Here is a 26,928-nt window from a genome sequence, read left to right as displayed (position 1 = left end):
ACTCGTGAGACCTTGCCAACTGCTCCAGTCCCACAAAGTGACCTGACCTGAAACCCCAAAGTACTGAGAAACATTCATCTTGGAGTATTTTTATAGGCAGTACATCAAAGGAATTGTGGTTTAAAAATATGCAGCTATTTTGGTGACCACTTGTGTGGGATAAAGTTTCCCATCAGTAACAGCAGGACTGTAATAGAGCTTCAGGGAGAAGGAAGAAATTCAGGGGAGCAGTCATGGCACCTTGTGCCTTATTCTGTTGAAACAATAGGAGTCCCCAGATCTAAGGAGTTGATTTCTTTAGCGTAACAGGGACTAAACTTGCAGCAGAAATACTTTGAGTTTCCAGTGCTTTGCAGAGAGTGAACAAGTCCTTTGGCAAGTATGCGTGGCTCCTGCTGAGTTAGGAGCAATGTCCTTTGACCAGGTGCAAAGAGTAGCTCAGCAGTGTAACTGGTGAACAGCAGTCTGAATGCGCAAAGATGAGAACTGGGAGACACGTGGCTGCAGATCTGCAGCTGGGAGCTCTGGGCAGTCCTGTCTGGCCAGCATTTCTCTCCATTTACCCAGATGTGTCTGATCCATAAGGGGCAGGAAATCGGCCTCACGAAATACAGCAAGTAGACTTAAGCTGGAGCATCCTTTGCTCCTTGGCTGACTTTTCCTTTAATATGGGAAAAATGATACAGAGTGGGTTCCTTGTTGCTTCCAGGCTTTTTGGCAGAGGAAGGAACTACTTAGAAAGTTTATCATTTGGATGATAAAGGCAACAGCTCTGAGACATAGAGGGCTTGACCCATTTACTTAAAAGCTTGAAGCAATAGCCCACACTAAGGTTCTACTTACTAACCTTACTGGGGAGTAATAATCTAAAGAGACAAGGATTTCTTTGTCTAGTCACGGATCCTTTCACCTCCCTGGTGGGTGGTGTTAGCTGAAACTGGGATGCTGTTATGTGCAGGTGAAGATGCACATTCTGAATCTTTGGTCCTTTAGTGAAGCTGATGATTAGTCCATAAATCGAAGCTGTCTTCTTTCTGAAGTGGCTGCACTACTTTAACCAGGGAGTTAATGGGCTGCCAAGCTAGCAGCTAAGTACATGAAGAAAATGGATTTTTAGGTGTTTTGTCAGCGACTGGGAACGTGATTGTCATCTCTGATGCTAATCGTGTTCTGGTTTGGAAACCCTATTGTTTTGCAAAATTGCTTTTTAGTATATTTGTTGTCATTGTCAATTAGTTACGAGATTCCATTGTTGATTTCAGATGTGCCAGGCAAACACCAGTTTTTTCAATTTCAGTATGTCACCTATACAACAGATGAAGATAAGACCTTTGACACCCTTTGCTATGGACTCCATTATTAGTGAAGTGCCCTGGAATTCACAAAGCTTTAAAGAAATTGTGTTATTTTTAATTGACTTAAGCAATCTGGTTTCTGTAGCTTTGCTAGTGGTGGTGGCTGGAGGAAACAAATAGAAGAATCTATTTATTTTAAACATATTTACTGTCCTGAAGGACATGCTTCAGTGCCGCTATGAAATGTTGAAGAAGGGAGTAAATTGAAGTCTGAGCAAGTTCTTAAATAGTGGAATCAATAAAATTGTACAAATTCATATGCTTTACTGCCATTGGATAATAGAAATTTGAAAAAAAATTAAGAAAGAAGTTTGACACTCAATAAACAAAAGTTTTGTTGGACCTTTGAATCAAAGCCAGAAGGGGACTGTCTTACAAAGTTTAAAGTTTATTTGAGAAATCTGGCTGAGGCACAGAATTCAAATTGGAGCAGAGTGAGTTTGTCTTCATTTTTCTTGATTAGTGGAATTTTGACTTCCTTTTTTTGTTTGTTTAAGTGGCTTTTGGGGTATAGGGTTTTCTAACGGCGATCCTTATACTTCTCAGGACTGGTCTTGACAAATCTCACTTTCTTAAGCCCTTGTAAAAAGCCACTTCTGGTGCTTTTATAATGTGATATGATTGTTCTAGAGTAGTGGGCTTTAGCTGAATAATTTATGTGCTGTTACTAAGCTTTGCTTTACTACCAAAACAAGCAAGTGATTGTAGATTTATTTATTTATTTATTTTTTTGAGAAGAGGATATATAGAACAGTAATTTTTGTAGAATATGTGAAAAAATATAAGATCAGGAAAACTCTTGATGAAGCCTTCATCATCACCTCCAGGTCCTTATCTGTAATGGCTGAGTCTCAATTGGTGTTGCTGTGGTGCATCTGTAGCACAGTGCAGATACCAGTGTCAGGCTGGATTCAGTGTATAGATTGATGGATCAGCTCTAGTTCGTCCTCCAGGTGGCTTCTGACTGGCCTGGCTCCAGTGTGCTCTTGTGGTTATTGGGAAACAAAAGCTGCATGGGGCACTGATATTGCAGGTCAAAAGTGGTGCCTCGTGGAACATCATTCTTCATGTTGAGAATTAAGGCATTCAATACAAATTTCATCCCACTGGCTTGGTGCAAAGATTTTACCTTGCCTTGGTCCCAGCCATAGTCTGTTTTTCAGGTTTCAGTGGGGTTTCAACACATATAATGCTTGTTCTTAGTATTCACAAACAACTGGATTTCCTGTAAATTACTACTTTCTTTGGCACCCCATTTTACATGCCTCTGTTGTGTGTGAGATTTTTAGAATAAATTGAGAGGAAGGTTGGACTGGAGTTTTATTTTCCAGAGTAAGTTACCTAAATGGCTTTTTTGAATTGGAGGGTGTAGCCTAAATCTTATGATGGTTTTTGTATCTCACTGTAAAGTTATTTATAATTTGTTGTATTTTACTCTCTCATGACAGTGATCCGAGCTAAAGTTGTGGGGAAGAAGCTCATGAAAGATGGACCATTTGGAACAATGCGATACACAGTCAAGCAGATGAAGGTATGTTTGCAGACTTTTCGCATAGATTTTCAGATATAATTATGACTCTAGTTAGCATGCGATAACATACAAAGATTACGTATTTAAAATAACAGTTCTCTTGGTCAGTCAGAATGGAAGGTAACCAACAATTGGTAGAAATTTGTCTGGAGAGTGGAAAGGAGCAGGAAGAGGTCATCCTGACATCCAATGCTGAATACCTGAATTCCTCTTTTAACGTTTCTGGTAGTAGAGGAGGACAGGTGGGCCACTCTAGATACTGGAGTCATGTTTGTGTTCAACATAGACAGTGTTAAGCTATGGAAATGCAAGGTTTTCCATGCAACACTTTTGTTAAGTTCAAGATGTGGTGCTGGGGATCTGCCAGCGTTGGGAGAGTGCTCTCTCAGCTCTTCTTGCCTTGCACTCCTTGTGACCACCAGTTAGCATGATGGCATTTTTTCCATATACAGAACAAAGGAAACTCATATAGCAGAGGTTTTTGTATAAAGCTAAAGCAAACACTGTAGCTTTCAGATATCATCAGGTTGGAAGAGCTATGAACTATTGACTCTTTAGGTGAAAAGAGGTATGTCTCCTACCCTAGTTCCTTGGTTTCTCAAGTGCTTCTCTTCAGAGCCCTGATTTCTTTGGTGTACAAACTGCATTCAACCTGCTGCTTTGGACGTTTTCTTAAGCTGCCCCCTTGTTATGTAATGCTAAAAATCAGCCCTACGTTGTTTTTCTTGGCTATGTGATTCCAGTCATAAGACTGGTTTATGTCTTGGAAAAAAAAAAAAAAAAGGAAAGGGAATGGAAAAGCTTGGCAGACACTGAAGAAATCTGAAACATATTAGACAAAGTAAAGGTTCAGAAAAAAAACAGTTGCTTGCCTCGTAACAGTAAGTCTCTTTATAAGGCAGTTTATAGCTAAGCAACAAAGCTGGGAGGAGGAGAGGCAAAGCCTGTTTCATAAACTATCGCAAAACCGCACACGTGGCCAAATCTGGCATGGCTCTCCCACTAGAGTGGAATGCTTCCACTTTGCATAAGGGACGTGCCGGGCTTATTAATTTCCTTTATCTTAAAAAAATCTTTTTAAGATTCAAAAGGAAATGTAGATTTCATTAACTTGCGTTTGTGTAAAAAAAAGGAAAAGCAACGGGTTATGTCGTTAGCAGCAAGACAATGCTGCCACTCCATTTTTTTGACAGCAGTCCCCGGCTTCACCAGGCTTGCAGCACTCTGTGCTGTTCTTGTTCAGCTCTGTCACCATCCAGCTCAGCTGGTGTACTTCACTTCACAATACTACTCAGCATCAACAGGCTGCAATGGCTTCATCAATTATTCTTTTTTTGATTTCATCTCCATCTGTCCATGACCACTCCTTTCTCTCCTGCTCGGTTTGGTGCTTTGTTTCTAACACAGGGCTAAAGAACAGGATGCAGTGATGATCTAGAATGACAGTGTTCCTCAAAGTTAATTATGTGTTATATTACTGCTCTTCTGCCTAAGCACAGAGATTTCAGATGTAAAGCACTTGCGGTGCAGGAGAGTGAGCAAAATAGCTTTTCCTCCAGACCCAGCAGGAACCCCTGATTTTCCTTCTATTTTTGTCTAAGGAATAAGGTCAGCACCACACTCTCCAGCTATCTGAAGGTCAGATGACATTCATGATATCAGACAGCCAAGCATGCAAATGAGAGAAGGGAACCAAATATGACTCAGGAACTGAATGACTTCAAATGCTTATTTCCCAGAAAAATGCATAATCTGTCATCACATATTGGTCTAGCACTAGCAGAACTTACAGCTCCCTCAGAATTCAACTCAAGTGGTTGATGTTCCACTGCCAGAACAAGAAAGGTGGTCTGTCTTTGTGTAATGGAGTTTTTTTTTAAAAAAAGGTTTCTCTGTGTCTATTGGCAAGGGGAAGAGCACAAGCCCAGGCAAGGTGAGCACGCTGCATGGAGCAGCGGCCACTCTCCTGTCACCAGACACCATGGTGTCAATCTTTAAAGAAGACATAGGAACCTGTCCTGGCTCTTTTCCTTGAGTTATTCTGCAGCACAGGCCCAGAGTGTTTACAGCAGAGACTGCAGTAATCCATAAATTCCTCACGCCAAGACCACAAGAGAACAATTGCCTTTTTTCAGGAGCTGTCCTACAATATTTTGTCAGAAAGCTACACCTCCGGCAAAGGCAAGAGTGATTTTAAAGGGGAGATTGTGTGTTGGTCAGGCTGCCTCTGCTGGCATGTGGTGTCCTACCACGTAAATGGTGGGTTGGTGAGAAGTTGCACTGCACATTTAACTGTGACCTTTGGCAGGAAGGAACCTGAAGCAGTTGAAGTGCTCGGTGGAGCTGGAATGTCCCAAGGACATAGTTCCTGATAAACAAACAAACCAAGTGCCTTCTCTGAAACCCTGCTGCCTTTCTGCTGAGCTTAGGGGATTCAGCATAAAGAGAGATTCGGCTCCGTGCAGTGGGGGAGCTCAGAGTGACGCAGCACATCTTTCCCTTGCTCACCCCAGTGAAAGCTGACTGTCCTCCTGCTGAAAAGAAAACTATGGCTCTGCACAGCTGCATGGGAACCACTCTGAAGATAAAACTAACATGTCAGTGTTTTTTGGCCACCTATAAACCCGCCTGCACCTGCAGATGAAAAACAAACACACCTTTTAGTCTAGCAGCATGCACTGAATTGCCTTTCAAGAGCATTGAGAGCCTTAAAAGGCAACAAATTATCTTTGTATTTCTTCCGTGAGGCTCCTTGAGCTTGCTGTGGCCGATTCTTGCTCTTGCTAACACTGCTGAACTTACTGCTGAATTTCGTAACTAAAATAGATCGGGGCCTAGGCAAGAGCATAAGGTCAGCCCACGGCCCTGAAAAGGCCTTGTGCTTTTTCAAGTACTCCCCTTGTTGCCTTCTCAAATAACTTAACAGTATTTCAAATCTCAAATAATTTAAGAATATTTCAAGATCGTGTGTCAGAGGTCTGCACAGGACTGCTCTAACCCATGCATGTTCTGCAGTGCACTCTGAGCATGGCCCAAAGCTATTTCAGGCAACTGCAAGAGAAACAAGGAGGCAGGATGTTTCTGCTCCATGTGCACGCACAGCCCTGGTTGACCATGGCAACGCTTAGCACAGGCTGCCAAAAGCAAGAAGGCTTTCTTTGGTTTGTTGCTAGTCTGTGAAGGGAGTCTTTAGGGGTGAGCCTTAAAGGGGTGAAACCTGATAGGCACAAGAGGAAAGAAGCAGGGTGGGATTAAAGTTTAATTTTAGACAGACTAAAATGAGGTGTTGAGTCTTCCCTTCTCTCTTGATCGTCAACGGAGACGGGCAGGACCCACCAAAGCATAATTCAGCCTAAGAGTTGTAGACTATTTTTTAATTTTTTTTTAGGGTGGGATGAGTTGTTTTGGAATTGCCTTTCCTTGGCATTTGACAAGAGAGGGATGTCTACTTCACATGAAACACATGAATTTTAAGGAGCTGAAGTTAGGCAAGATGACTGGAAGCCATGGCATCTGCTGTGACCTTGCATGGGAGGGATGGAGGGAGGAACATCGTGTCACGGGGAGAAGTTACTCATGCAGCAGGAACCACTACAGTATTTGCACGTGCGTTTCTGAGGCAGCAGGGGGGCTACGAAGGGGAATGCTGACACAGCTGGAAATAGAGCAGCACTAGCAGGCAACAGCACGTGACTCTTGCTAATACTTGGTTCCCTGTCATTATGTTTCCAAAAATACACATTTGTGGCCACAGGAGGACTCCGAGGGTAGCAGTTAGGAGAGAGGCTAGCTTTATGGTTGGGCTTCTTCTTACTGGTCCAATAGCCCTTACAGGATGTGTTGTGTGTCCCCCAAACATGGTTTATTTGTTTTGAAAGGAGGCATCTGTAGAAGATTGTCAAATTTCCATTTTCTTCCTGAGGACTGAGGTAGTAGTGAGTTTTCTTGAGTCATCAGAGGATGAGGGCCCTGTCTGGCCCCAACCCTGGGCCGATGAACACCTCAGCTGCTGGCACTGCTGAGGGTCACTGGGATAGACCTGAAGGGCTTTTTGAGGGGCTGAGCGTGCTTCCTTCAGCAACCATGCCAGTGCTGACCCATGGGAGTGTGAACAAGAAATTAGACGCTGGAGTCAAAAAAACAGATCCCAGTTCAGCATTACCTCAGAGGCAATCATTAAGAGCTTGATGGACAGAAGAAGCAAGGAGTTACGTAGAAAGATGCAAGGGTCCTGTGGAAAGGACTCGAGCAGCTCCTCAGAGGAGTGATTTATCTAGATTGTAGGCCCTTTCTGTAAGGGGGATCATGGGCTCAAAGCATGCTGGTGCATGTGTAAACCCTGTAGCACAGATGTTTAATTAGTCCTACACTACCTGGAGATTAGCACTCTGGATGACTGATCGCTTGTGTTGCATATGCACAGCATCCAGCCCTCTGTAGTGTAGATAATGCCCTGGCTGGAGAGGCTGGGCAGCCCCAGCTGTTATCTTAGCTACTCTTATCTGCTTAGATACTGCTATCATAGCTTCTTGCTGTAACACCCGCTAGAGTGGGGTCTAAACACATGGTCTTTATTCAGTGTGCCTTTCCTCACAGTACCCTGGTGAGGCAAGGCAGAGCTGTTTTGCAGATGAGGAATGGAAGTGCACTGAAGGCTAAATAACTCATCCAAGGACACGTAGGATGCCTGTGCCAGAATCTAGATCTTCAACTGTTTTGAGGGTAACTGGAAAATCTGAGTAGGTCATCCCATACCAGCAAAATTGCAGGAATAATGTAGAGATGAGGCAAGGTTCACTTCTTCCATATTCAGCGTAAGACTTTGCTCGCTTAAGGACATGATGGTTTATTCCAAACATACTATGTCAACAGAAGCTCACAGATCGTGATTAATTTTAAAAAATGCTTTCCTTGCATATTTGCAGGGCGTAGAGGGAAGGCTGGAAAATACAAACCCTCTGGAATGTCTTTTACTGTACACAGCAGCGCTGTTACTGAACTGTGATAACTGCATAACATGCTGATTAGGGTAATGTCACTAAGGATGGAAAAAAAAACTTACAGGCACTCCCTGGATGCCCAGAAGGTGGTTGGACATCTGTGCATAGAAAAATTAGTAGTGTTTTGTTTTTATATGCAGTATCTGGGTCTAGTATAAAATCCATTAAATCAACAGACATCTGTTCACTGAATTCATAGAGGTTGGAAGCAGGCTGCTAACACCAGAAAAAATAGCACTGATGAATTCTGTGGAAGAAAAAGGGTTGTTGTTTTCTAGGTGGGGGAGTGGAGGTGGAGAGTGAAAGATGAGCAAGTGGGGATGCATACCTTGGGGTAATAAGGTAATAGGGGATTTCAAGGAACAGAATACATCATGGAGGGAAATAGTACCACTTACGTGACACAGCAGCAAGAATCTATAGCTCTGGGACTTTCTAGGATTTTTTTTTCCTTTCATGCCTCACCTTATTAATAGTTAAAATGAATATGAACGTGTTCTTTATCAGTAAAGCTGACAGAGAGAAGGATAGGCTGGGAAATGATATGAAATAGTGATTCTCTCAGCCCCTATTTTTTTCTTAAAATAGTCTTTTCTTTTTTTTTTTTTTTTCCACTTTGAGAAGTCGGTATTTCATAGAGTTGGTGGGGAAAAAGAGACCAAATAATTTGAAATGATAACCAAATTTGAAAGATGAGATTTGGAGGAAAATCATCCTCAGTGTTTCAAAAACAGGATATGTTTTATCGGGTCCAATGTACACATGCAATGGCTGTTTCTTTGTTGTGCACAGACTTCAAAGCATGTACGAATTTCCATAAATTGCAGCAGTAAAATCAATGCAGATAGAGAGACATGCTAATTCTTGATTGATTTCAACTGCCAGTATATCTGTGAGTTCATATTTCAATTAAATTGAATTGTATCTTGGCTTACACTTAAAGGCTATGAAAAAGGGGAAGAAGCATAGTGGAATTATGTATACATGATATTTTCTTTATGGCACCCATCAGTACCAGGCTAATTTTAGGAGGTGGGGTGGAATTTTGTTTCTGCTTTCATTTAGTTAGTGAAACATTAAATCCTTGCTGAGGTCAGCAGGAGTAGCACATGCTAGATGTTTGAGAAGGAGGCATCTGGGATGATGACTTGGATCACGCACCAAAAGCTTGAAATTCTTATAGCAGCAACACTGGAAAATAGGGTCATTGTTTAAAAGAAAAATCCCTTAATTCAGAAGAAATAGTTTGAATCACATGAAGGAGAAAGAATCCAATCCTGAACTAATTTCTCCCTGATTAGAAGCTACGTAAAGGAAAAAAATGTTCAGGATGTTGGCAGAGCTTGCAGTGTCAGTGCACTGTTCACTTCATGCCACTGGAACTAATGGGAGTGGGAAGCGTGGTAGCGTGGTTGCTGTGTGGAGTTGCAGTGTCTTGTTACAGGCGGGTATTCTGTCCTAGGAGCAGATCCAGTGATCCCTCAGATCCCCTGAGGGATCCAGCAGATCCCCGAGTCCAGCTAGTGCTGTCAGTCCTTCATCCTAAGCACTAAAAGTTCACTGCTTGCCATGATAGTCTAGGAATATAGATTGTAAAGAACTGACGTGAAAAGTTTTAATCTTAAGATAACTTAAAGCATTTTTATTCTTTCTCTAGATGTACAGAGGCTTCCAAATAATGCCTCATGTCCAGTATATCTACACAGAAGCCTCTGAGAGTCTTTGTGGAGTGAAGCTGGAGGTCAACAAGTACCAGTATCTGATTACAGGTAAAAGACAATGTGCTTCATAATGAAAACATCTTCCATTCTATACATACAGCTGCTAAGGACATGGCAGTTGCCAAGCCTTGCTTCTTGCGAAGGTGTCAATTCACTTAGTTTTGCTCTGTTTTTGAGACAAGCTTGACAGTATTACTCACCTGCATGTTTCTGCTGGTGCTTACAGCTGACACAACACTCCTAACGTGCAGAAGTGCTGTAATCTTGCTGGCCAGCGATTCCTGAGCCAGTTCATAAAAAAGAAAGCAGTTGTTGAACAGCGACTGAAGCCAAACATATTGAGAGCATTAGTGGTCTCAGGAAACGAGCAAAGCGCTTGAGCTGTGAAGTGCTAACTTGTGACCATGTCTCTGTTTTCAAGGCCGTGTGTACGAAGGGAAGGTTTACACTGGCCTGTGCAATTGGTATGAGAAGTGGGACCGGTTGACTCTGTCCCAGCGTAAAGGACTCAATCATCGTTACCACCTGGGCTGTGGATGCAAGGTATGTTGTGTTTCCTCGTTAGGTGGTACTAAGGTATTAGAACCCTGCAATTCTGTTCACTTTGGCTGCTGATACCAATGATGTCGATGAACGGTCAGGAAAGCAAATGGAAGACAACAGTTTTTGCAAGGAAAACAGAAAAGCTTAGCTTTAGTTGATAGCAGAGAAGAGATAATCAAATAAAGATGCAGTGTCTATGCCTTTGTGATTCTGTGTTGGAGTTAATTGGGGTTGGAGAAGCCTTCTAGGCAATTTCAATCATTTGCAGATGACTTAAATCAGGTACCAAAGTATTGGCAAGATGTGGACAGCTTTTTTTCCCGTGCAAACAATTTGGATAGGTTAAAACTCACATCCTAGCAGTGGCACAAAGATTTTGTTCATGGACCCAGGCCTGCAAAAACATAAACATAAGCTCAACTTTCCTTCACCTGAGAAGCTCCTTTGACTCTGGAGTTACCTGCATGTGTGAAGTTAAGCACATGCTTATGTGCTTACTAAACCGAGGCTGAATTTTGAGTTAGTAAGTAAGGTTCTAGGGAGAGGAATTTTGAATCCCGTATTTCTGGTAAAAAGGCTTTTTATATAATGTTGTTGTTTCATGTCACCTTACCTGGTTGCTCTTTACAATTACAGATCAGGCCCTGCTACTACTTGCCCTGCTTTGCCACCTCCAAGAATGAATGCATTTGGACAGACATGCTCTCCAACTTTGGCCACTCAGGATATCAAGCGAAGCACTATGCCTGCATCCAGAGGGTAGAAGGTTACTGCAGCTGGTATAGAGGATGGGCACCTCCAGATAAAACGATCATCAATGCCACAGATCCCTGAGCACGCTATCCCTTCCTTATCTCCCCTCTCCCTTACTTGTGGCTGATCTTCCTTTGGACACTAACTCTTACCAGATCATGATGATGACAATGAAATTAGTGCCTGTTTTCTTGCAAATTTTAGCACTTCGAACACTTAAGGAAAAAAAAAAAAGAAAAAAAAAAAGAAAAAAGAAAAAAAAAGGAAAGAAAAAAAGTCTGTGCTACCTTACTGAATTTGTTGTAATCACCTTTTCCATTTTTGATACCACTCATTTTGATCAGATGACATTTGGGAGCTTACTTTTGCACACCAGAGGGAAAAATGGAAGAAAAAAAAAAAAAGATGGAGCTCTTGCTCTCTTACATGTATCATTAGCTGTAGCAATATAATCTCTATTTTTTTAGGAAAACAAAAATCTAAAAACTATGCCAATTAGGCACTGTATTCTTCTATGCGCTGGCTTCCCCTCACCCCCTTCTCATACGCTAAGTGCTGAAAATATGTAGACAAATCTATTTGAAGGAAAACAGGTTTCATTAATCAGATTGGCAAATGAAACAAGTCTAAAAGAAACCCAGCCTCAACCTTGGAAAAAATAATGTCCAAAATAAATCCTCCTCTGTGGGAGAGATTGGCAATGTGATTGACTCCAGCAGTAGGAGAATTCACCTGGTGAGTCCAACCACATCATCTGGTAAAAGCATTGCTGACTGGTTGTCCTAGCTAATTCAGTCACAGGGTGAATGTAACAGCACATTTATAGTTCTGGCTTTCCCCAGAACAAAGAAGAGAGCATTTCGTCTTTCCATTGTTTAAAAAACAAAAGCCACATCCCCTACGTGCAGGGAGGTAAATCCATCTGCAGGAGAGCAGATGAAGTGCTGTGCCATCCTGTTTTGAGCAGCATTGGTCCCTGAGATCTTTGCAGCTTTGCTTCAACAGGAAAAACAGCTTGTAAACACCTTAAACTAAACAGATACGAAAATACCAACAGTAAATCAATCACATGAGAGAGGGAAAGGGGAGACTTGCTAGAGCTCTTACTATAAAAAAAAAAATTCTATTGCCAAAATAGTGTTTTGCTGAACTAAGATGTATATACACATAATGACATAAGCTATTTTTGACAGGACGTGGACTTTTTTGGTGTTGTAAACAAAAGAATGGTTTGATTGTGTTTAAAGACAGAAATATTGACATTCCGAGTCAGTGAGTTGTTTTTAAGATATTGAAGCTCCAGTGTATCTGCAGTAGTGGCTACAGTCATTGTTTCCTCTGTACCCTAGCACCACGGTTCCTCCCCTGCAGCTATACTAGGCACATTTGTTTATATAGTGGAAGGAAGTGTGTGTGGGGGCTAGGCAAGGAAAAGTGGTCTTCTAATAAGTGCTGGCTGGGATCATAAAATTTCAGCTGCCCAGAGGATTCCTTCTGTGTCAAGTGCTGTTTCCCCTCTAGGCACTGTTAGGCATAGCTCTGTGCATGTGCTCATTACTGTGTCCTGCAGTGATGTGGGAGGAGGAGCCTTACTGTCTTGTGCTTTGCTGTCGACTGGAGAAGTTTTTTTTGTTCTTTTTTTTTTTTATTAAGAAAACTATAATATAATTTTTCTTATCAAATAAAAGTATTTTAAGTTTTAATGATGGTGAAGAAGGGGTGCTGGCAAAATGGGTGACTGAGTTTTGGACGGGGAGGGCTTGGGCAGGGAGATTATGCTTAACTTCATTTTTGTATTATTATGATTATTTATCTTAAGTTTCCATATATCTTCAACTCATTCCACTTAGAAAGCAGAGCTGCCACCTGCAGGAAAAAGTGTTTCAGTGATTCCAGCCTGGGGCAAAACAGCATTTTATAGTCAGTGACCTTCACAACTACTGGAGTTTTTGGGGCCTCTTTGCTAAATGGGAAGGAATGGGTGTCTGAGGTGGGTCCTGATGCATTTTTATGGTCCTTCTGTGCTACCAGAGCTCTGGCAGATGTACATGCCTTGAAATGTCCCATTCCCTAGATGAATTGTCGCAGCAAAAAGTTTGTAGCTTCATTTTTAAGATGAGCTTTAAAGGGCATTTTCAAAGAGTTAATGTAGGAGGAGCCTAGGTTTGCTGTGTTTTTTTTTTTTTCCAGCGGCTCTGAGTGGCAATACAGAACAAAACACACTGCAAGTCTGTTGGATTTTCCTGTGATTCAGGCTTGGAACACTTTCCAAAAATCCTCTTCCCTGTGACTACTCCTAAATTATAGGTTGGAGATGAGAGGGAGAGTAGGGCGCTTCACAGCACCCATCATAGGATCGCGTGGTGGGTCAAGGATGTTGCCCCTTTTGGCAGAACACGGGGTTTGGCTTTGGACGCAGGGGGGCAATCTCTGTTTGAGCTGTGCACTGCTGACAAAATCTCAGAGGGTCACCAAGGGCAGAGTGGAGCCAGCCTCACAAGCGGTGATGGTTCCACCCTCACTGTCTGCATCGTGTGGAGTCGGCATCGCTGGAGATGGTCCTCCTCAAGCTCAAGGCGATTTTGCCAAGCGGACGTCTCTTTGAGCTGCAGCCACTTTTCACAGCTTCGGAGGCTAAGTGAGAGTGCCCCTCGATGCAGTGAAGTGTTGATTTGAATTTTCATTTAATTGCAGCTCTGCATATTTTACCTGTCACTGATTCATTTAGCTAGCTGAGACATCACAGTATTGCACTCAAATTATTGTGAAAATATTTGCATTCTAATGCTATGAGGACTTGTGTCCCGAAGTAGGATATAATGTAGCTATGTGCTCTGTAAACAGCAAAACAGCAACCACATTACCAGAAAATGAAATGAATACCCATTTTATATTGTAGACGGTAAAATATTTCTGAGATGCAGATGGCTAGACCAGCAAGGGTGGGGATTTGGTACCAAATCTCTTCCCTTGCTGTGTAAAGAAACAGTTCTTAAGGCTTTTAAAAATGTGGAGCCAAAAGGAGGGGGAAGAATCCAGTAAAAATACATTTCTTTTGGGAAGCTTCTTAATTATGTTTCTGTGCATGCTATCAGGGACATGTATTTCTTGGGCTAAATTTTAGCTTGTGCGTGCATTAAGAACCTGACCGAAGGTTCCCTTGAAGCAGGAGGGAGCCATTAGATGGATTGGAAAGGCTCTAAATCAGACTCAAAGACTTCTTCCTTTTCTTTCTACTCTCTCCTTTCTCCTGTCCTGCTAAGTCACTTCTGCTTGCCAATGGACAAAACTCTCCCTCATTAGAACAGGCCATGCAGGATGTGGGCATGCCAGGGATGGGGATGTGAGGAGGCAGGTATGACACTCTCCCCAAAATATTAGGCTCTGGAACATAAAATGGCTTGCAGCAGCACACATCACCTCTCCCATGCTTCTCACTTCACCCTGAAACCAAAGGGTAGAGGGAACTGTCAATGGCACATCTCATGTGAACATGTCCTTTGGGCATGTACAAGATGAGGCTTTTTTCCCCCCCCCATACTTCACGTACATCAGCATTATAATAAGTAATTTTTAAAGGGCATAGGTCATTTCTGGCTGTTGCCTTTTGTTTTCTTATTTATAGACAATTTGCTTATTTGCTTGAGAGTGCTTTCCCTTTTAGAATCACTATAAAGGCTGGGAATGATAGGATTCAATTTTCCTTTTCCAAAATGGTAGAGAGCAGGAGGAGATCTGTGCTTGGAGTACATTGAATAAAGTTCTCCTGGAATTGCTGAGACATAGTGCTCCCCCCTCTGTGGGAGGCTTCCCCCTCCCTTTCATGCAACAAAACCACAATTTTAGGCCAAAACTCCTGTTTTGAAAAGCTGCAAGATCCTTTAGATAGGACTGTTTGAAAACCTAAACGTATCACCAGCAACCATTCATACTGGCTGGAGCAAAGTGCTACCTCAGGGTGATTGATGGCAAACACTCTGGTGTTTTTCACAGTACAGACTCTTGAAGTAAAAGCCTCAATGGGAACAAATCTCCATTCTTTCAGATGTATTTGAAAAAAAAAATATTTATAATATCTTTTCTAGCTTAGAAGGAAGGGCAGGGCAAAATTTTTGCAAAAATTTTTTTTTTTTTTTTTTTTTTTTTTGAATAAGTATATTTTGGAGCTACCAGTCTTCACAAAAAGCTTAACAACCCACTAAATGCTGCTGCTTTGCCTTTACTGGTTTCTCATTCTTTCTGACAAAGTCTTTCCTTCATAGAGCCACTCTGCTGTTCCTGATAGTCATGGAAATTTGGGGAAGGAACCAAACCTGCGTGAAAAATCTTGTCCAGAAGGAATGTATTTGTTGCTAAATTTTCTAGCACTGTTTACAGTTTTCCTCCATGTTATTTATAAATTTTATATTCAGTGAATGTATATTGTCTTTTAAGGTAATGTTGCATAATGTTCACTTTTTATAGTGTCCTTTTATTCTAAACAGTAAAGTGGTTTTATTTCTATCACAGACACTCTGTCTCTGCTTCACTTATGTTAGTTTCTGTCCACTTCAAATGTACACAAATGGATTTGCAAGTGGATTTATTCATTTCCTCCCCTTTCTTGATACCATTTATTGTGCCCAAAGCAGACGTTCCACCTCTGGCCATTATGGCTCTTTGGCAAAGACGACATCCAGTAGTCCCTCCCTCTTTCTAAGAGTTTGATCACTTGAAGACTTGTTATTGGGGTCATAAGCCCTGGAGAGGTGAAAAGTCCTTTTTGAAGTTAACATATCCCACTTGTTAATTGGCCATAGGGGGTCACTACGGAGCAAGGCAGTCATTATGGGTAAGTCATGTAGAAGCATCAGTAGGGCCTTAGACGAACAGTTGCCAAATTTGCTTTTATTTCTAGTAAACAGGGGGAATGGTCAAAAGGTACATGCCCATAGCAAAGAAAATGGAGATTCATCATTCAGATCTTTTCTGCTGTGAAATGTCAGGGTAAAAATGCCCCGTTGAAATGAGAAGGAAGCTTCAGAGAAAGCATTTTCAACTAAATTAAAATGCTCACAAATAGGGCCTCCAAAACAGCTGTTAGAAATTTCCTTCATGTCACTTTTACTTTAGGAAAATCACCGTTCTCCACAAGGAGGAAAGAATGAAACAGACTTCTGTGTCTGTTCTGTGTTTCATCCAGAAGTTTGGAAAGTAAGCTTTGGAAAGTTTTAGACATAGAGGGATGAGGGTCTCTTATGTGAGAGTTTCATTGCTTGAAATGTGTCACACTGCAAAGAAGAAACACCATAACTCTAGTTTGTAGCACTTCCGGGGGGGTCAGCCACCAAAGTGCCAGTGCTAACTGGAATAGCTTGGAAAAAAAAAAAAAAAAAACCTCCAGGAAAGGAAAGAAAAGACTGGGGAAGGGATATAATTATAATTCCTGATACATTGAGAAGCTGATGCAGAGTGGGCAAGTTTCACAAGCATTTGATGGAGTAATGGCTGCAACACAGCTTGCTTGGCATAAGCATTTACTCTCTCAGCCCCTTATACTCATCCTGTCAGCCCAGGATACTGTAAGATGCATCTAGAAAGATCTTAGGAAGTTACACAGACTCATTTCTTTTGCTCCAGGCAGAAGAGAAGGGCAGACCCCCCACCTGGGAAGGGCAGGCCTTAATTTGCCCAAGTGGATTGTTGCCTGTGTAAATGTTTGGAAAGTGACTGATTTAAATCAGATTACTTAAGCTTGCATGTCAACAATAGTGTGTGTTCAGATGAGATTATCTGCAGTTTAAAAAGGTTCCTGTATTCTTTAGGAAGTAAGCAATAGCATCTGCAAGTAGGTGATAAGTTATAAAGATGACAAATACATGAAATTAAGATCAGTGCTTTGCTAAACCAAACTACTATACCAGTAACAAATGTGTTTACATGCGGAGGAGTCAGATTTCCAGAAATAAAAATAATGCTAAATTGCCAAGTAACATATTTGTAATGAAAAGCCTAATCAAATCTTCCAAAAATACCATTCCTGAAGTGATAGTCAGCCAAAGTCAAAACTGTCCTGAAGCATTACTCATATCACAAATCCCTCTTTATAAATCAGTGGTGATTAAATGCAACAAGATTTAAGAACTACTTTTTCTTAAAAAATCTATAACCAACTCTTGCTCAATATATAAGGGCCATCCATTTTTTATTTTTTTTTTTTTCAAATTGGTATTAGTTGATAATACAGCTCTTACCACCGCTTTACTTGAGTGTTTCGCAATATGAGTGTACTTACCTTCACGATGTGCCTGTGAGGTATGGAAGTGCTGTTGTCCCCTCAGACAGTTACAGGGAACAGAGAATTGGAACACAGAGATAAAGGAGTGGCATTTCAAGGCATTCAGGTACCTAGAGTGCACCGGAGTGATCTTTTACAAGAATCTAAATGAGGTTTCTTTAAGCACTTTGAAGCTCCCACTCGGCACTAATTTCTGCCATCAGGTACCTACACCGTATTATACATTGTAGTTGGCCCACAATGTAGCAAGGAAGCTGTGGGAATGGAGGGATTTGAATTTTTTCTAGCTCCAGTTTGACATTGCAACACCCTTAACCTCCAGGCTGTAAACCCCACTTGAGTTCTCAATCAAAGGCAAATAAACTCAGCCACCTGGTGCCTTGCACATAGGGTCATGGTTCACACGCAGAGGGTCTCCAGAAAACCAGCCAGCTAAGAAGAGCCACTAATAAACCAATGTAAGTTAGGAGGAAAAATTCGCCAATAACTAGTCATCCTTGTAACCCAAAGGAAACGAGACATCAACAATTTTAAATAAAGCCACTCAGCCATGTTCTCCAGAACCAAAGCCAAATGCAGTGGGCACTTGTGCATACCTCTTTGGAAGTTGCCCTAAGAGGTTGGGATGGTTTCCAGTAGCCACGCAGCACACTGGGTATTTAGGTGTTGACAGGAAGACTAGAGCCCCAGAACCACCAGGCAAAGGAAACATTACAAGCTGAAACAAGTTATTCTTTTGAGAAGTCCAATTTACTTTGAGCACCTAGTCAGGCTGATAAACATTTCATGGATGGCAATGACATGACAGGCCAAGCAAACTGATGTTGTGAAACAAACATCTCTTTTTGTCCATGTCCCAAATCTTCAGTGTTTCATAAACAACTCACGTTCATTGCTTCTCCCCCACCCATGCTAGAGTCAGAAGAAAGCACAGGTACTCACCATCTGCTTATGGCTTGGGAAGAAAGTTTGCTCCACGAGGGGGAATTTCTCAGGACCCAGTGAGTTGAAGATTTTAATGAGCTGAGAAAACTTGGGGCAGATAGAAGGGGACAAAAAAACAAAAACAAGACACAGTAGATGTCAGTGGCTTATTGTGTAACAGGTAAGATCTTGCAAAACATTCTGATACTGGTGAAGGAGGTGAGAGAACTGAGAGGACCAAATAAATAAAGTACTCGCTGTAATTATCCAGGGCCAAGCTGAACAGTATACACAAACCTTGGAGTAAGAGGAGGGGTTCAAGAGCCAGAAGAGGATCAGTTTGGGTTTAGTTACAGATCTGCTATGAATAGGCTTTACTTTCCAAAGTGGTTGGGGAAAGGGTGGGAGGCCTGTCTTAGCAGAGGATAGGGCTCAGAGGAGTGACCAGGCAGGAAATCAGTGCCACCACTCTTAAGCAGAGACAAAAGAAACCCAAGCTCTCCCTTACATCTTTGTTCCATGGCCAAAGCAAAGCAAGGCACCTTTACTCATTGTGCTGAAGGGAAGGAGAATTGCTAAGGGAGAAATGTGACTAGAGGAAAACCTCCTTTGAGCGCTAGACCAAGGCAGCACAAGCTTAACATAAGCCAATCATAACTGGTATTTATTATGAGCTGAGGGTCTCCCAACATCCACCCAAGCAGGGCAGGAGAAAGGGGAGATCATCTGTTCCTCATGGCCCATTGATGTGTTTCATGTTGCCATTGCCCCAGCCTGTCAGCATGAACATCACCATTTTCACCGCTATTACAAAGTGTTTATCAGTCAGGCTTGTGCCCACACAGACCTAAAGCCCCCCAGGGTAGGAGAGAGATTTGATTTCTGTTTGTGTTCCAAAACCCCAACAGAAGTGTAGCATAGTGAGTTCCTGATCCACTTTGGCCATCTGCGAACTTTCAGACTATTGCATACTGCCTGCAGCCTCTCTATATAACCTTTCATTGATCAGATGGAAAAAACAAAACAAAACAAAAAACAACCAAACCTCTGTCTCAGACAGAAATTTTATACCCTGAGATACCATAGTAGAAAAAGGCACCAAAAAGGGGGTTAGTATAAATAAGAGAGTATGAGGTGGTGTATATGACAGAAACTTTCCATTAGATTCTTCACAATCACACATCTATCTATCCTCCTTCTTCTCTGAAGAGGTACAGCCCTGTTATAATTGGTCAAGGCAGAACCAGTAGTGCTGCTGGTGAAGTGGTAAGACCAGCAGTCTTGCAGAAGGGGAAACAGAGCTGAATAATACAGCTCAATTATTTTTGTGAATGTTGAGAAAACAAAGTGGTCCAAAGCAGTGAGAATCATGGCTCCTGCTGAGCTGGGAGACACGGCTGAACTCACTTCCCATTAATGCCTTATTTGAAAAATGATTTAGAAACTGAATCAAGCTTCCAAGTCCTCTGAAACTTGGTAAGATTGAGTTAAATTAACAAATGGCCTCCAGTCTGGGCCAAGTCTCACTGGCCAGATTTCTCCTTATCACAATTTCCTTCAAATTCCCCATTAAACATAGGAATACAGTCACCTTGCAGGTGACTGTATCACCTGTATCACCTGAGGACATCTGGGGAAAGGAAAGATTATGCAGCCCATACTACGTCCCAGTAGTATGGGCTGCATAATCTTAAATGCTCTGAGCACTTCTGAGGAATGGCTGAAGCCAGTGAATGTACCACACTGCAACCTCAAGGTTACGCTGCAGATAAAGTGAGAACTACTGAGAAGAGATTTCATTGAGTATCTGTGTTAGGCCTCCTGTCCTGTTTCCTGGGTTGGTCTAAGCAAAAGCATTTCTGTGCAAGAAATTGAAGCTTGACTCGATGGGTAAGAAGAAATACCCCTTTGGGAGGTTAAGGGGTGATATATGTGTGAAAAAAAATGCAGCCAGCATGCAAAAAAAAAAAAAAAAAAAAGGCTGCAGGGTGTATGCCAGACCCAGGCTACATGCTGAAGGGGCAGCTGCCAGCAGATTTGCAAACAAATGTGAAGAATCCTGTTGCTAATCTCGTAGGTCAAAATGTGGCATTTAAGAAAACCCAGGAATTATCAAGAGCTGGCATATCCCTTCACTAACACCACCACCCCCTCACTTGCATCAGTAGATAAGAGAAAAACTCCCTGTGTAGAATAATTATTGTTGGCAAGAAGGGTATTTATGTTGCGGAAGGAGGACAGCTTGCTTCTCTTAACTACTTGCGCTAGTCCTGCACATCCTAGAGAAGAAAAACAAAGCCCTGTTTTGACTAGCAAAGTGAGCAAACAGGACTCAAAATTTAAGCAGAATGAGACAGAGACAAGGAGGAGGAGAAAAACACCCAGGCTGAGGGCAGCACAAGTCCCTTGCTGTGTGTGCATGCAGCCCTTGGAAAACCACGGACACTGTAACGTTGGGGTGACATCTGTGTTACTCTAGGAAAACAGCTCAGTCAAAGTAACTGGAACAATGGCACAGCATTCCAACTTGTACCTTGGGCTTTCTTTTGAAGTGCATAGCTCTTTGTTGCTGAAATGGCAAGCATTTCAGATGGACAGATGAGAGCTTCAGCCATCTGGCAGCCTCCTCACTGAACCAATGCAAAAAAATTCTGACCTTGGTATTTACCATGGTCAATTGGGTTATGGGTCAATTCCCTTCTTTATATATATATATATATGTATATATGTATTTTTTTTTTCCTTTTTGGCAGTTATTAAGGACAGGATATTGGCAAAGAGACACCCACGTTGAATGCTACGGGAACCTCTCGGATACCTGACAGCTCAAGTTGCTACTCCCAGTGCATTTTAGATGGGTAGGAATGTTACAGTCAGCACCTCAGCTAGAGATAAATGCTCCTTCCACATTTTGGTGTCAATTCTTACTTGACACCAAGAATTGTGCTCCACTGGTTTTACTGAGATCACATCCAGACTGCAGAGCAAGATACAGGGCAAGGCAACATTGCACAATCTGGGTTTGAGACACCTGGAACAGGTAAGCAAGTGAAGTGCCTTGCCTGGCTGCTAGGAGTTGCAGTGAGTTGCAGGGAATCTTTCCAGAGAAAGAAGATCCTTTCAGAGCATCTCAAGTCTTTTTGTACTGTTTTAAAGTGTCTATCTAGGTCACCAGGGAGCCTCTATCTCTTGACAGTCCATAAGAGTGTAGCTGGCAGTTTCCTTCAACTATGTATATGACTGTCTTTAAGACTTTGTATTGTCTGCAGTCTCACAGGTGCAAAAGTTGTCTTACAGTTAGGATGTTTCTGCATGTAATATGAGTGCTACTCTCAGCATTGTTCCCACTGTATTTTGTATTGTGACTTTTACAACAAATTTTCTTTTTTTAAAAAAGATTGAAGCACTATGTTTAGCATGTTCGTAGCATTATTTCTCAATAATTCTGTGACCATCTTAAAATGTAGATTGCATAGATGTTTCTCAGTGTGTGAAATCCCCCTGAATATGTCTATTTTTCTTTCAGAAATGTCTATTTTAAACTGTGCTTGTGTTTAATGCAAATTTTAACCTTTGGAGAAATTTGTAGTACTGGAAACCTGGCAAATGTCATTAAAAAGTGGAGCTGCATGTTTGAGTAAACTCAAGCCCAAACTCAGCTGATTGTAATTACAGTTGCTGAGAAAACATCATTGCAAATTGCCAAGGAAAAACAGTTTTCCTTCCATCCCCCTCCACAAAATCATAAACATTTCTATGAAATGGAACCATTTTTGGAAAAAAAAAAAAAAAGGGAGAGTGAAAAGCACATTTTCCCAGGAGATTTCATTTCTTCATGTATCTCAACCATTTTGTATGTCCAAAAAGTTTCCAATAATCTTTGTTAAGCAGATGCCTTATTTCAAGATGCCTGTTTTGCAATCAAAATGGAACATGCACTGAAATGCTCTGTGCCTCTCTCTCACTTCCCAGTTATCACAAAATCTTCTGATTCTCCTGCCAGTGAGGCTTCCTGCCCTCAAATGCCCCAGTACAATCTCTACCTGAGCTAACTTTGACCTGATAAAATTTCAGCAGTGCCAAATGCCAGCTAAGACCCCATTTAGGTCTTAGATTACTTATTGCATTACAATCATTTGTCTTTGGGGGTGATGTCTGTTGGGGAGTAATAGGAAAAGGAGGCACTCTGTAAACCTGTTCTAAGTGTTTGCAAGTGGTTTCCTTGACTTCTCTGGGACGGTTGTGTGAGCCAGCTGTATTTTCCATGAGAAAAGCATGGCATTACCAGACCCTGAATATCTAGAGCTGAGTTACCGGCAGAGCCAATTTATCCCACACTGCCTTGCCAGCCCTGCTTTATTTTTATTTTTTTTTCTCTCTCTCTCTTTTTTTTTTTTTCTCAGTGTGCTGAATTTGTTTGTTTTCGTTTATTTTAGACTCCTAAAAATAGGCCTGTTATATCTTGAGGTCCCTGCACACCATCACAAGCATAATTACAAGGCATGAGTTGAAAACTGTCAGCTAAATCCTGACAGACTCAAACCCCAAATCAGATGGAATAGACCACATGACTGTCTTCCTCAGCAAAAGCCAGCATAAGTGCAGAGGCTTTTTGTCTGGTCACTGGGGTCAACATTCTCGTAGAGTGTCAGGCTAACTGTAGAAAACAATGCCAAAGGGTTGTATTGAACCTTCCACTGATCCCTCTCTTCCTGTCTTTTCCATTCCCAGCAACCCTCATCACTCAAATGACAACTGAGGGCAAATGTGTATCATCCACCTGTAGAGTGATGGAAAAATTAGATTATTTATTTTTTTTTTTCCTGGAGGAGAGGATATGGGTTATGCGGAGCATTGCTGCACTGCAATGTTTTTGGAGAAGACAGGACCCTATCTGTATTTGTGCAATGAATAGGGAGAATCCCTAAAAAAAATATCTTAAATATTCCAGGGGGAAATATATTGGAAAGTGCTTTATCCTTGGCAGATCCATATACCTTGTTGTTCCCTGCTTTGCACCTAGAACAATGCAGTGGAATTTTTCCATTCTGGCAATGTCAGTGATCAGTGAGGGTGCTTTCCAATGAAACTGCTTGGAGACCCAGATGTAGACTCCAGAAAGGTATTGACATCTAACTCCTTCCTGCCAGCCTCATTCCTCAGGCTGTCCTGCTCCTTCAGATCCTAATGACTTAGAGTTGGTCATAACAGTTATGGGGGGTTACTGTAAACTTAGATTCGGGGCTGAGAAAAGCCAATGCTATATTTTTTCATGTTTTCTGAGATTACAAGGTGAACTTGACAAAATTTAAAGAACAGGTGAAGGAGGCTCCCAGTGCAAAAAAAAAAAAAAAAGCAAAACACACAAAACACCGTCTTGTGCTCCCCAGGAGCCCAAGGAGTTTCCAAGGTATAGTCTTTCAGGCCAACACCTTATGATAAACTTACACTTCCTTTTGGAACTGTTGACAAACTCTATACATTTTCCTGTTTTCTTCTGCCTCTTTCCAATATCTCTGCCATATTAAGTTACTTTTTTTTTTGTTGTTGTTTTGTTTTGTTTTGTTTTGTTAGACCTAGTTGTTGAAGTGACCATCTCTTTCCCTTTCTTGACTGTCTTTTCAGCTGATATTCTTGCAAGAAAGTACCACTCAGAAGAAGTAGGAAGAGAGCACAAGATATGTTAGAATGATATACCCAAACTATTGCACTTCTGCAAGAAATGGATAATCATAGTCTTAGGATGGGGCAGCTGGCTACCACAAGCATCTATCTAATGAAAGATCCTAGCAGTGTAGTTCAGATACCCTTTAAAACAGTGAAGGTTAATATTTCATTTAAGGTTGTTTTTTCTTACTGTGTTTTGGTCAGGACATAGATAGCCTACTGATCTGCTATTATTAATCTCTTACTATTCATCTATTCTCCCTTACACTGTATTATTGTTTTTGACACAACAGAGACTGGGAAAGGTGAAACACATCCTATTCAGTGAGAGGAAATAACACCTTGAGATTACTAGAGGCTGATAAAGGAGCAATGTTCATAGGTGTTTTTGTTTGTTTGTTTGTTTGTTTGTTTTTTCCCCCAAGATTTCCCAGCTGAATTGCTAAGGTGGTTTAGACTGTGGTTTTAACATAGAAAGGTGAATTCCCATGAAAGAACTCTGGAGGCTGAGTTTGGTGCTCTATCAGTACCAGATATCTGCTTTGCAGCTTTGGCATGCAGTGGAGCTGGATCATCACTTACCACCCAGGGCTTGCTGCAGAAGTTGTAGATAGAGTAGAGGGAGTTGACGGTGTGGATGCCACCATACTGGAGGCCGATGATGAGGCTGCGGAAGTCCTCTCCTAGCGCCATGCTGTAGGCATGCTGCCGGATCAGGACAAAATCAGGCTTGAAGGACCTGGAAGAGACATGGGAAGTGACATTTTACTTTCCACACTCAGCAGTACTTCCAGCCTCTCTGTGCTTCTTCTCCGCCTTTCTCCTTTTATTTTCATTAACACGTTACTCTTTTTTGGGCCTCTCCTCATGTGTTGCTTGCGTTAGAAGGTAAGAAAACAAACAAAAAACCATATTCATTAAAAAAAAAAAAAGAAGGAAAATTCCAACGTAGTTGCAAGTATGAGAGTGTAGAAAGAGGCCAAACAGATTTTCTACAGTTTCCATGTCACTGAGGCATGCACAAGAACAAGGCACACGTGGGAGCCAAGGGTCATAAATTCACTGGTGGGGGGATTCTCTTTTCTTTCAGAAAGCTTGGCTGTATTTGGCAAGCTCATTGCAATGTGCTACGCAGATGAGGGAGCAAATTTGTTTCCTGACGATTGAACTCGATATTGAAGCAATGCCCAGTGGGTGGGAAGATCATGAGGGATTTCAAAAAGCTATCGTACGCATCCATGCATTTACATACATTCCCCCTTTAATCAGTTTACTACATACGCAGCACATCCCGGGCTTTTATGGTTATGAGTCAACAAATAAAGGACAGGCATGGTAATGTAATTAATCAAACGAGCAGAGCCCCTCATCCAGCTCTGTGACTCATGGCATGGACTTCCAGAATATTGTTTAGCAAGACTGGAGCCGGGACTCCTATGGTTCAACAGCAGCAGCTCTCAGCAAACTGACAGAAAAGTGAGGCCCTTTCTAGGTAAGCCAAGAGGCGACGGGTTAGCTTGCAAACAGCCAGATCTCATTCCTTGGTGATGCTGTGCCTTTGGAGCTCTTCAGAAATCTCTGGAAACAGCAGTTGGAAAGAAACTGTTTCCAAAATGGAGCTCAGCAGTTCATTCTTGAAGGCACAGAAGGGGCTTTTCCACTGAAATGGGGGATTACTTTATACTTTAACAAAGGTTGCATCAAGGACATTGGAAAAATTTCCATGCTGTATTGAATTTTTTCAGAGAAATGAGCTCTGTAACCAGGTCCCATTACCTCACTACCCTCGAACATTTTCCTTGCTAAGAGACTATAATTTCAATCCTTCGGATATATGAGCTGGGTTTATAGCCCCTATTTATATTTCCATCATTCTGGCAAGGAAATCGGAGATGGTAAGTCTGGGCCAGATTGTGGCAACAAACACTGTATACAGAACCCAGAGCCGCTTTGTTGTTTTAGAGCTGTTCATTTTGCTTGTTGGCCTTGGGCTTTTGTTCTTGCTCTAGACATGGCGAGGCACATGCTCTGCTTTTGTGATGCAAGACGCCAATGTTTGGAAATGTTGTGATTCCCTCCCATGGAGTATTTTTAAACCCAGGCGTGTTCCCTAATGTACTTGGCACCAAAGGTGGTGCTTTCCTCCAGCAGCGAGATGCATAATGAGCATCGGGAGGGCTGCGCTATCACTGTGTGGCTGATTTATGGACCTCCCTGGTGTCAATGGGGGTGAAGCAAGCAGTGACCCCCTGCTGAGAAACAGCAAATAAATGCAAATCTTGGAAAGCTTTAACTCCTCCATTCTGCTGGACTTGCCATGTAGAAAGCAGCCCAGAGGCAGGCCTAGGTCCTCAGGAAGGGTTCATCAGCTTCCTATGACCAGGACTCCATGTCTCCACTGATTCACTAAACAGCTGTGGGGCCTGTGGGGGTCAGGAGCTTCAGGCACGTTCCTCCTTCATACTGCTTGCAGAGCACATGAAGAAGGAACTGATCTCTCTTATGGCTCGTCTTCCCCCAGACTGACTTAAGGAACAGCTCTTACTGGGGCCTCAGAGTTAATGGTTGAGACCAGTGCTCTGGTATCCCCTGAGGAAGCTGCTGGTTTTGCCCTTTAGCAACTCCCTGACACAAGGGTGGGCTCGTGGTGCTGCGGTGGGGAGGAGGCATGCGAGTAAGTGTAGCCAGCTGGGGGGAGGACAAGCAGTGGCTGGGAAGCTGCCTTCTGCAGCTTTAGCTCTGACAGCCAAAAGTTTAGAAAAAAAAGCTCTTGTCTTTTCAGATCCTGGCAAAGGAAGAGTTTTTCAGCTTGGAAGACGGACACAAGAATACAGAATAAATGTAGAAAAGCCTATTCTCAAAGTCTGCATCATGTAGGAAGGCAGGGCACTCTCTCACGCAGGAGATGAAGAGTGAATCTCTACAGTGAAGGTGGTCACTGAATCTCTCTTTTGCACTGTGGGACAATGATGATGTTCCCATGGATACTGAGAACAAGGCAGAGGAGTGCAGGGTCTGGGACTAGCTGCAAATAAACATCAGCCAGAGAGCCTTGGGTTCTGTGAGGCGTCTGTAAAGGAGAAGCTGAGTCCAGTGGCAAAATGTGAGACGAGGGGCTAGAAAAGGTTGCAGACAGTAAAAGCAACATGAATGATCA

General features: G+C 42.1%; 2 protein-coding genes across 2 annotated transcripts in view; one reads left to right on the top strand and one right to left on the bottom strand.

Moving 5' to 3' along the window:
• Nucleotides 1–15,413, top strand: part of TIMP3 (TIMP metallopeptidase inhibitor 3) — a 37,062-nt gene extending 21,649 nt beyond the window's left edge. The window contains exons 2-5 of the mRNA XM_032208104.1: nucleotides 2,804–2,886; nucleotides 9,544–9,655; nucleotides 10,029–10,150; nucleotides 10,787–15,413. Coding sequence (XP_032063995.1) covers nucleotides 2,804–2,886; nucleotides 9,544–9,655; nucleotides 10,029–10,150; nucleotides 10,787–10,984 — 515 coding nt within the window. The 3' untranslated portion in view covers nucleotides 10,985–15,413. The remainder of the gene's footprint in view (nucleotides 1–2,803; nucleotides 2,887–9,543; nucleotides 9,656–10,028; nucleotides 10,151–10,786) is intronic.
• Nucleotides 1–26,928, bottom strand: part of SYN3 (synapsin III) — a 190,167-nt gene that overhangs the window by 105,447 nt on the left and 57,792 nt on the right. The window contains exons 5-6 of the mRNA XM_032208101.1: nucleotides 24,354–24,510; nucleotides 18,123–18,212 (exon numbers count right to left, since the gene is read on the bottom strand). Of these exons, the coding sequence (XP_032063992.1) occupies nucleotides 18,123–18,212; nucleotides 24,354–24,510 (247 nt within the window). The remainder of the gene's footprint in view (nucleotides 1–18,122; nucleotides 18,213–24,353; nucleotides 24,511–26,928) is intronic.

This window comes from Aythya fuligula, chromosome 1, assembly GCF_009819795.1.
Source record: "Aythya fuligula isolate bAytFul2 chromosome 1, bAytFul2.pri, whole genome shotgun sequence".
Lineage (NCBI taxonomy): Eukaryota > Metazoa > Chordata > Aves > Anseriformes > Anatidae > Aythya > Aythya fuligula.
This window is presented reverse-complemented; position numbering and strand designations above follow the sequence as displayed.